We start from the raw sequence: 11,555 nt of genomic DNA on the forward strand, positions 1-11,555 counted from the left end.
CTGGCTAGCTACTCAGTGTAAAGTCACCCACAAGCAGAAGGAAGAGGAAAGAATGAAGGAAAGAAAGACAGAAGAGGGAGTGTAAAGTCACCCGTAGGCAGAAGGAGAAGGAAAGAATGAAGGAAAGAACGATAGAGGAGAGGAAAGGGCAGACACCCAAGAGCACCACTTCATCGAGTAAGTGGACCTATCAAAAAGGAGCAAAGTTGAACTACCAAATATATCATCTGCCATTTCTCCCAAATGGTTCGATATATGGTGGGTTCACTATAGCATGAAATGCCACAGCACTGGTTACAACTACAGCTACTTAATCTCCTGACAGGTGCTGGGCCTACAGACAGGCTATTGTGGTCCACTCTGTAACATTAACCTCTTGAATCTTCATGCCATCTTTCTTAGTTATTTTTGATACCATCAGATTACAATACACTCACTAGTTTCGGGAAATATACTTTCACAAACAGCAGTTTTGTGACCCAAAGGAATGTTCCTCTGCAAGGAATCTCATGATTTTACCATGGGTTTTGCGAGCCCCGGTGGTGAGTGATCAAACACACGCATCTCCTCAGTCACTTTTTCACAACAATGGTGAGCCTGATGAGCTCCCACAGCTTTTTGAGGGCTTTGATGCTGAGGCATTGGGAAGTGGTGGTATGGGGGACTCAACAGTGGTTGCGGGGAGCAGTGAGGGAGTAGGTGGGGTAAACATATGCTTTATTTGACGCAGTAGATGCATCTTACTAATTCCATTCATATTCCTCCAGTTTGTTTTCTGTATTATTCTGACTATTCTCTGGGTGGTAAAATACCTTCTCCTGCTGAAAAATTTCCATCAGTTTTATCATCATGTTCCTTAGTCATACCTACAATTGTTTGTTTGTTGCGTAAAGCAAAAATCTTACTCAACGTACTGAGAGGTGGATTTCATTTCCTAACTTCCCAACCGGATGCCAGGTTAGGTTAGGTTTGTTTGTTTTCTGTATTTTTCTGACTATTTTCAGACTGGTAAATTACCTTTTCCTGTTAACATTTGCCATTGTTTTTATCATCACATTCCATAAGCCATACCTGCAATTGTTTGTTTATAGCATCATGGAAGAATTCTTACTCAACATACTGAGAAGTGGATTTCGTTTCTCAACTTCCCAACAGGATGCCAGGTTAGGTTAGGTTGGGTTGGGTCAGGTTAGATTAATTAATTACTAGGTACAGTTAGTCTAGGTTTGGTCAGATTTAGTTGAACCTTGGTTAGGACAGTCCTTCTGCCATTACAACCGACCAGTCAAAAGTTGACACAGCAGAACATAGCTAAAAACAACAGGGGAAACAAATTTTGGCTGAAATGTTTATTTATCACCCCAGAAATGTTCAGAAAAATATAACAGACTATTAGGAAGAAGATGAAATGATTTGTTAAGATGCTTCTACTGCCTCAAATAAAGCATATGTTTACTGGCAGGTGGCAACTAACCACTGCTCCCAGTCTCTGAACTAATCTTCGAGCCTCTTCAAGCAGTTCAGCCTATGTGTCAATGTTAGTAGAATCTTTAGTATTATGGTTCAGTACTGTAATATCATATCCATCCATTCATCGTCCAATCCTACGCCGCCCCAATAGAAGCATAGGAGCCCGGGGCAAGGCAAGTTGGTCCTGACATTTAAGATGAGAGAGACCAGCCTCACTCATCCCTGAGTGGCATTACATGAGCAATAAACCCCAACCATCCCTTGGATATAAACCTGCATTGTCTCAATCTGAATGGAGCACCTTAATTACCCACTAAACCACCAGGCGCCATAATTTGGTTATGTGGTTACCACCCAGGGTAGTAAATGGTTTCCTGGTGCGCAGGAAACCATTTGGCTTGTCACTCAGTGTAGTCACCCATAGGCAGAAGAAAGAGGAAAGAGTGAAGGAAAGAAAGACAGAAGAGGGAGTGTAAAGTCACTTGTAGGCAGGAGAGGAAAGACTGAAGGAAAGAAAGAGAAGAGGATGGAAGGAAGAGAGGAATGGGCAGACACCCAAAGCAGCACTAAATCGAGTGAGTGGATGGTGAGTGCCTTCACCTACCACCATGCAATATATTTCTGATAAACTGTATGTAATTTATAGTAGAAGTATTGGGTCATTAATGGGTAGCTAAGGGGGAATGAGGTGGCGGACCTCAGAACCAATTAGATTTATTACATGTAAAGTATATGCATGAGTTTTGTGTTTTACTTTCGTGATGTGATTGTGGTACCAATTAGGCATGAAACTAGTGAGTGCACTGTATTTTGTTTAGTTCGGGAAAGGCCTCTCACAGTGGAGGGGCTCATTAAGATGATACATCTAAGCCTCCAATCAAACCTGAATCAAACTGTCTGGAACGGCTTGAGTAAAATGAAGATGTTCCCAGGCCCAGGCAAAATGGGTTAAAAGGTACATGATTCAACTATGCTTTTGGTGACATAAAGCTAATATGGATCACTCACAACGAAACTATTTGCAAGCACAGCAATGCTCAATAACTTCATGAGCAGTAACATACTGGATCTTTGAAAAATCGAGTTAAATTCCTCAATCGGTCCATATCCAGTAAAAAAAATAAAAAATAAAAAATAAATAAATAAATAAATAATGAAAAAAAAAAAAAAATGAAAAACACAATGTGTATTTAGTTACAAAAGGGTAGCAGTAGCATAGCAACCCCAATCTGTCTTGCCAAGTAGACCTATAAACTGCAGGCAAGCATTTGTTCATGCAGAGCCATCCTGTGCAGTGACTCGATATTCCCTTGTGGCAGACATCACCTCGCCACGGTTAGCTGCAGGAAAGAGTATGTAGGTTTGGTTTCTGGATGAACATCGTATTTGTGTCTCTCCACGAATTAACTGGGACATCATACTAGGCCCTATATCACTGTGTTAGTTATACGGTTACCACCCAGCACTGTAAATGGTTTCCTGAGTATATGACGGCTGGGTATGTGATAAATCAACGGGACAATTGGGGGCGGAGTTATGCCCAGTTTCATGTTAATGATAGCGGAATTCACTTATCCAGTAAACTCTCAATTATCTGCTGTAATTCAGCAAAGCCCTACACCAAATAACATGAAACACCGGATACTGTTTTGCAAATCCGGGACAACATTCAGCTTTTAGCTGGATACTATGATTCTATCCTCGACCCTCTATCCTAAAAATTTTACCATGAGTAAAAGGTGAACACTACTAAATACAATACAGTAATGATACAGTACAGTATTACAGTGCTGTACTGTATGTAGTGTACTATTTTATGTACTCACCAAGTTTTGGCATTAATGGATGGTAGAGTTGTGAGTCGTGCATGTATTCTTCTCGACTGTAGCTTTATTGCATTCTCATGGCCCTGTTGCAGGTAAGTGGCCATGGCATCAGCAAAGATGGACCACTGATTAGGGTGCTCGCGGTAGTCGAGAAGGACATCCACTGCATCACAAACCTGCTGGACCCTGGAGATTTCTGCCACCTTGTCATCGTCATCATCGTTGTCCTCCTCTTCCTCCTCCACTTCATGCTCTGTGCCCCCTGTAGTCATGGACTCCACAATATCCCTGTTGGACAGAGTCTGGTATCCAGGGTTCCCTTGTCCACTTCCAGCCAGTCGTGGATTGTGTTCTTAGCTATCTGTTCTCCTGCTGCATTCATACACTGGACAAAGTCGTGAGCTTTGAAGCTGGTAAAGTGGGCAATGGCCTCTTCACCCTTGAGGAGCTTGTTCCAATCATGCCCAAGTGTGAGTGCAGAGAGTTCCTTCCAAGCCTGTGCCCAGTTGTAGACTGCAGACTTGAGAGAATACTGCTTGAGGTTGGCCAAGGTCCTCCCCACCCCTACGGTCCATACCTTGGGCTGCCTCCTCCTCGTCCTTGAGCGCAACCATCACGTCATCCATAAACCTCTTCTGGTACAGCTGCTTCATTGCTGCGATAATACCCTGGTCCATGAGGTGCAAAACTGAGGTCGAATTAGGGGGCAAGAACATTACCTTAATAAGACCTTCATCCCCAACTATCTCCTTTTCAGAAGGATGACTGGGAGAGTTGTTGAGGAGCAGCAGAGCTTTTACTTGGCTGTGGGCAAGGCCAAGACTCTCCGTCTGATAACGAATAATCTCCTTCACAGCATGACTGTAGAAAAAGTCTTTGAATATCTTGGCTGAAAACCAGGCCCTCGAGTGAAAATAAACCACTGGGAGGCAATCCATTAACCCCCAGAAACAACATGGCTGTTTAGTGTGCCCAACCACAGCAGGTTTCAGATGATGAAAGCCTGTTCCATTGGCACAAAACAAAACAGAGACATGCTGTCTGCTTACCTTATGACCAGGTATCGACTTCTCTTTCTCATCTGCCAAGGTATTAGTCAGCACTGACCTCAAGAACAGCTCAATTTCATCAGCAATATAAACCTGATAGAGATATGCCCCTTCTTCGGCAATTAGGTTTTTAAGCCTGGTGCAAAACTTACCATTTCCTTCAGTGTCTGCATCCAATGCTTCACCATAGGTCATCTTGCTGGACAGCCCATGTCGAAGTTTCAACTGAGTCAGGCAACCATCAGATGCCTTGATATCCGTGACCCCCAGTGCTCAGCGAACTTAGTGGCTGCAGCTTTCAGCTCCATGGGACACACAATCATACCACTGCCATGAGGCTGTCGAAAGCACTTCAGGTAGGCCTGGTTGAGTTCTCAAAACCATGGCTTGGCCATCATTTTGTGTTTGTGCCGTTCCACAGTCTCACCATGTTGACCCTGGAAAAATATCTTGATGGAGTGCTTATTCTTCCACAAATCCTGCAACGTTGTCTGCGGCAAGTTGTAGTGCTCCATCAGCCTTGCGATGGTCCTGCCTTGCTCCATCTTCTCGATTATCTCCATCTTCTTCTCCGTGGAAAAACGATACGACGCCTCTTTGAAGGTAGTGGATGCACCATTGAAACAAAGACCAGGACAAAACACATGCCCAGCAGGACCTGCAGTAGCCAGGACACCACAAAAGCCACAAACTCAGCCATTGCGCACAACTAGTTACAAGCACTTTCAGGCCACAGGTAGGGCACGTCAGAAGAAGAAACAGCACTGGGGGTTTGCATTCACACTCATAATTAGTACCGTACACAATAATTTTACAATAACAACAGAGCACTAGGATATGATAACTGAAGGGCCATTAGATTTGCAATACAATCCTGTACAGTACATCACCTTGAATGTAGGACGCCACAGAGTTAGTAACAGCATCAGGGTTTTGTGACTGTGTGGTCGGAGGTGCGAAGCACACAGGTACAACTTTATTGAAAGACATCCACAGGCGAGAACAAGAGCGTGGGGGTATTCTCAGCATGCCGAGTGAGGTGGATTCTGATTGGCTGGTGATTAGTTGACATTTTCATTGGCTCCTGAGTTTTGGGATTTCCCCTCGTGCCATTTGGCTAGTGCTTACAAGCTGGTTAAGACACCTCAACGCCAGATATTGCATTGGACTGCCAGTTAAGTCCCATTTTGGAGTTGGATGTTGCATAATTTAGCTGGATATTGTTTTAATAGAGCCAAGATTGCTGCACCGAACATTGCGTTGGGCCAGATATTGTACCAACAGATAACTGAGAGTTTACTGTACAATCACTGTGGTGGTGGCAGCAGCGGTGGTGCTTCTTCCTGCACAATGGATGGTTGTTAATAAATCATTACTAGTTTATTTCGTACATCAGTTTGAGGATGTTCCTTATGACCAAGTAGGCTGCTCCATCCATATCTATAGTATCCTTAACCCCTAAAACGCGGATCGTCGCGTTTGCGACGCTCGGCCAACAGGGCAGGACGGCGGGTCGTTGCGTTTGCGATTTTAGTAAATTTTGAATAACCGCGGGCAAGCAGGCTCCAGCTGGTATTGTCTATCAGTACCACCACCCTCTAGCTACAACTAGCATACTTTACCTTTGTACTACTGACCTCAGTTGTTGCCAAATATCGCGTTTTCCCCCCGTCCCCCCCCTACCCCGGCCCGGCCAGCCTGGCTGTGATACATGGCAGTGCTCTGAGCGCTCAGAACTGTAAAACTGCGATCTCCTCTCACAAGCAGTTTATGCTACTAGGAAACGCTTGTTTCCCCAGTTGTAACACTAGCTTTTTTTCTCACGGTTTGCTTCTGTTTAGCGTCAGTTTACTGCAGGCTTTCAAAGTGAGATTATGGCGAGTTCTAGCTCTTCCCAGTCAGTGCAAGCGGCCGACAGGAACGAGAATAAAGTGGCGGACGTAAGGCAGAATAAAAAGTGCGCCGTGGTGATCTTTTGGGAAGTAATATGATTGAAAATAATGTAGTATACATGTTTTTAGCTGTGAAAATGGAAATGTTTGTTGAGTGACGGGAAGAACGCCGCCACAGTGCATGTCGGCCGTACGCTCCGTTGATTTTAGCCTTATTTTCAGTGCTTATTGTACAAATACGGATTCCTAACTACCTTTACATTGTAGTATAAAGTTTACTGTGACAGAATGAGGCTGTGGTAGAGGGGAAACCAGGTTGCTGGAGGTGTGAAAGTGAAGATTTGGTTACCCAACTTTGCAAGTCTCCACAAGTCCTTGGGTAGTCCACGAAGGCTCAACACCTGTCTCTGGAGAAAGCTGAATGTAAGTACTATCTGCCATACCAAGTATAATGTTCTAGGGTTAATCTCTGATTTTTGGCGAATATTTTCCTACAGGTACTCAGACCGCGATACAAACCCGCCACTCGGGGGGGGGGGAACGGCTGTACACAGCCGCGTTCTAGGGGTTAACCTCTTCATTCTGAGGACATATTTTCTACTGTAGTCAGCTGTCTTCGAACAATTATATTCACCTCCAGAGAGTTCAAACTGGAGAGGTTACATACAGACTTCATCAACCTTTTCGCTACTACAGTAGTCATAAACTGAAAAAATAATCTGGTAGCTGAAAGAATAAGCTACAAAAACTTATCACCAGACTGAAGAAGCTACAGCAAGTCATTACTTTTTTTTTTTTTTTTTTTTTTTATGAGGAAGAAGGAACCAAAGGCCATGAGCCCGCAAAACTGTTCCTTCCAAGAGAAAAACAAAATACAAGAGAGAGCCAAATTCATTTTGAGATGCCTGGACACACTATATTTGAAAGACTGGAGATCATAGGAAGCAGGAAATACAGACAGAGGGAGACAGTTCCAGAATTGACCTGTTGCATAAATGAAGGACTGGGAGTAACGGTTAACTCTTGCATTAGAGAGCTGGACAGAAAAAGGGTAAGAGTTTGCTGCTAGACGAGTGCTACGCGCCCGTCGTAGAAGTGGAAGAATGCATGCAGACAGTTCAGAGGAACAGTGACCACTGAAGTAGCGACAGAAAAGAGATAAAGATGCAACATTGCAGCGAAGAGACAGAGGTTGAAGGGAGTCAGTAAGAGGAGGAGTGTTAATGAGACGAAAAGCCTTTGACTCCACCCTACTGAGAAGAGCTGTATGTGGGGAGCCTCCCCACACATGAGAGTTGTACTCTACACAGGGGCAGATAAAACCCCTGTATAGAATCAACAACTGTGCAGGGGCAAAGAAGGAACGGAGTCGGGTTAGCACACCCAATCGCTTGGAAGCAGATTTTACAAGAGATGTAATATGATCTTTCCAAGACAAGTCCCGAGCAAATGAAACCCCAAGCATGTTCAAGGATGATGCAGGATTAAGTTGAGTATTATTAAACATAAGTGGGTATACCTGTGGAAGATTTTGTCAGGTTGATAGGTGCAAAAACTGAGTCTTTGATGCATTAAAAACAACCAGATTATTTTTACCCCAGTCAGAGATACGAGCCATATCAGACATTAGGTGCGCCATAGCCTCATCCCTTGCCTGTTGAAGTAACTGCTGAGATGGACGTTGTGGGAATCGAATGGAAAGGTGAAGGGTGGAGTCATCAGTGTATGAGTGGATAGGGTTAGATGTACAGCTTAGAAGGTCATTGATGAATAAAAGGAAGAGAGTTGGTGATAGGACAGAGCCCTGAGGAACACCACTGTTAATAGATCTAGGAGAAGAACGATAGCCGTCTACAACAGTGGCTACAGAACGACCAGAAAGGAAGCTAGAGATGAAGGCACAGAAAGAAGGATAGAAACCATATGAGGGCAGTTTGGAAATTAAAGATTTATGCCAGACTCGATCGAAAGCCTTTGAGATGTCAAGTGCAATGGCAAAGCTTTCGCCAAAGTCCCGAAAGGAGGATGACCAGGAGTCTGAAAGGTAGGTGAGAAGATCGCCTGTGGAGCGTCCTGATGGAACCCATACTGATGATCAGAAAGAAGGTTGTGATAGGAAAGACGCTTTAAAATGTTTCTATTAAGAATAGACTCAAAAACTTTTGAGATACAGGATGTTAAAGCAACTGGACGATAGTTAGAGGGTTGGGAATGGTCACCCTTCTTTGGGACTGGCTGAATGAGAGCAAACTTCCAGCAAGAAGGAAAGGTACAAGTTGACAGACAAAGGCGAAAGAGTTTGCCTAGGCAGGGTGTAAGCACAGAAGCATAGTTCTCGAGAACAACAAGAGGGACTCCATCAGGCCCATATGCCTTATTAGTACTGAGGCCAGGAATGGCAGAAAATACATCAGCTGAAGAAATTTTAATGTTAGCCATGAGGATGTCAGAGGGGGGAAGTGATGGAGGAACAACACCGGAATCGTCTAAGGTGGAATTGGAGGAGAAAGTCTGAGTGAAGAGATCTGCTTTATCAGTAGAAGAAATAGCTACAGAGCCATCAGAGTAGAAAAGAGGAGGGAAGGATGATGAGGTAAAGTTGTTAGAAAGGTTTTTGGCAAGGTGCCAGAAGGAGCGGGAAGAGTTCGAGTTGGAGAGTTAAGAGCATTTTGTATGGATGAAATTATTTTTAGCAGAGCGAAGAACAGACTCAGCACGATTCCGGGCAGAAATGTATAAAAGATGTGATTCAGGGGTGGGTTGGCTCCGGTACCTTTTATAGGCCCTCTCCTTGTTGCGGACAGCATTAGAACAAGCGTGATTAAACCAAGGCTTTCTTGCATTAGTCAAAGGATATAAGAAAGGAATGTATGCTTCCATGCCCAACAGAATAACCTCCGTAATGCGCAAGGCACACCCAGATGACTCCCGGCCATGAAAGCAATAATCATTCCGGGGAAAATCAAAGAAGTACTGCTTGAGGGCCTCCCAATCCGCAGCTCCAAAGTGCCAGAGACGACGTTTTTTTGGAGGGTCTGCAGGCCGTACCGGAGCGATAGGACAGGTTAAGGTGATAAGGTTATGATCGGAGGAGCCCAACGGAAAGAAAAGATTAACAGTGTAAGCAGAAGGATTAGTTGTAAGGAAGAGATCAAGTATGTTGGAGCTCTCTCCAAGGCAGTCAGGGATATGGGTAGGGTGCTGTACAAGCTGCTCTAGGTCATTAAGGATAGGAAAGGTGTAGGCTTGTTCACCAGGTGGATCAGTGAAAGGAGAGGAGAGACAAAGGTGGTGGTGAACATTGAAATCTCCAAGAATGGAGATTTCAGAGAAAGGAGAGATGGATAGAATGTGTTCTATCGTAGAAGTAAGATAGTCAAAGAATTTTTGATAGTCAGTAGAATTAGGAGATAAGTAAACAGCACAGATATATTTAGTCAGAGAATGACAGGAAAGCCAAAGCCATCTGGACCTCCTTCCCCACTCTAGGGCAGGGTGAGGAGAAGCAAAGTCCAGACAGCCAATGTTTGCCTTATTCAATGGGCCACGCTTCCATTCACTCATCATTCAAACTCTTGAAATCCTGGCTCCGTCTGCTAGGCCCAAAACATTTTACCACATTCCGTAGCTTCATATAAAATATTAACTTTTTTCTTATATTATCCACAAAAATATGATCTGCAACAGCAGTGAGATCGAACAAACCTTCTCAAGGGAGTATGCCTGATAAGGATCATGGAGGCAGGGCAAGGTCTGGAGGGTGGGAGGGCAGCCAAACAATGGTACTTGCACCTGGGCTTCCTCTGTATCAGACACTGGACTTCTGTCAACAAAACCTGCAGGAAAATCACAAAGTTAGTCAATAATTTCAAACATATTTATCACCAGAAGTAAGTGACTGTGAAGTACAGTACTATATAACTAATTGTCACAACACTACTTTCAGTTATATAAAGGAAAGTGAGATTTACTAATGGAATAAATCTTGAAAATCTTAATGTAATAAAGTGACCCCCAACTGGTATGTATGAAGTTCGGTGAGTAGGAGAAAGGTCAATGATCGGATTTTTTTTTTTTAATAACTTCAAATTTAACACACAATGATTATTTAACAGTACTATTAACTAGACAAATGCGAGTGCTAACCATCCACTCACTTGATGTAGTGCTGCTCTGGGTGTCTGCCCTTTCCTCTCTTCCTTCCCTCCTCTTCTGTCTTTCTTTCCTTAATTCTTTCCTCTTTCTTCTGTTTACGGTGACTTTACACTCCCTCTTCTGACTTTCTTTCCTTCGTTCATTCCACTTCCTTCTGCCTATGGGTGACTCTGCACTGAGTGACAAGCCAAATGGTTTCTTGTAGGAAACCATTTACTATGCTGGGTGGTACCCATATAACCAAAGTATGGCACCTAGTGGTTTAGTGGGTAATTATGGCACTCCAGTCAGATTGAGTTGTGGTTAAATTTATATCTAAGGGGTGGTTGGGGTTTATTGCTCATCTTATGCCACCTGGAGATGAGTGAGGCTGGTAACTCTCATCTTGAATGTCAGGACCAACCTGCCTAGCCCCAGGCTCCTACGCACCTCATGGGGCAATATCGGATTGGATGATGGATGAATGGATGGAATGTTAAGCAGGAACTATCCTACATTACCATCATCAAGCAGACACCAGTTAATTATACAGATGTAAAATCATGGATACACAACAAAATAAAAATATTAATCCTAAAGGACATTATAAAAATAACAGCTGACTCCCATTTTTTATATTATTGAACTCAGCAAAACTCGTAATCTTCATAAGATAAATTTCTTAAGAATCTAAGTATACGATGTGTAGCTCTGTCAGTTACCCATAAATTTCTGGTGCCAATGACAAACTGCCGTGGTACTGGGTGACCTAAAATGAATGCAATCCATAAAACAGTTTCACTTATACAAGTGATAAGAAATTTGCTTTATTTTTTCATTCATTTTAAGCTGAGCAGATAACAAAACGATCATGAAAGTTTGGGTTCTGCAGTTCAAATGGTCTGTTTTTCGTGACCTTTCCAAAATGTGTTCCAAATGACCATCTCGATGTTGCAGGCACTCCTGAATGTGAAACTGTCAATTACGCAGACACACTCCTCTCTTGGGATAGCTTTGATGGCCAAGATTTCTGTTTTCCGGTCTCTGGTTGCCTGGGGGTGGTTTTCATAAACAAGATCCTTTAGTTAACCCCACAGATAGAAATCTGGGGGATTCACGTCGGGTCAGTGTGGAGCCCACTCAGGGTCACATCCACTGATCAGTCGATCCCCGAATGGTTGCCG

At 43.5% G+C, this 11,555-nt stretch overlaps 1 protein-coding gene across 1 annotated transcript in view; it reads right to left on the minus strand.

Moving 5' to 3' along the window:
- LOC145395055 (uncharacterized) overlaps nt 1–11,555 on the minus strand; it is a 262,494-nt gene that overhangs the window by 147,999 nt on the left and 102,940 nt on the right. The window contains exon 9 of the mRNA XM_080268807.1: nt 9,943–10,073. Within this exon, the coding sequence (XP_080124933.1) occupies nt 9,943–10,073 (131 nt within the window). The remainder of the gene's footprint in view (nt 1–9,942; nt 10,074–11,555) is intronic.

This window comes from Coenobita brevimanus, chromosome 29 (assembly GCF_032717465.1).
Source record: "Coenobita brevimanus isolate Jiangsu-jjx chromosome 29, ASM3271746v2, whole genome shotgun sequence".
NCBI classification, from domain to species: domain Eukaryota; kingdom Metazoa; phylum Arthropoda; class Malacostraca; order Decapoda; family Coenobitidae; genus Coenobita; species Coenobita brevimanus.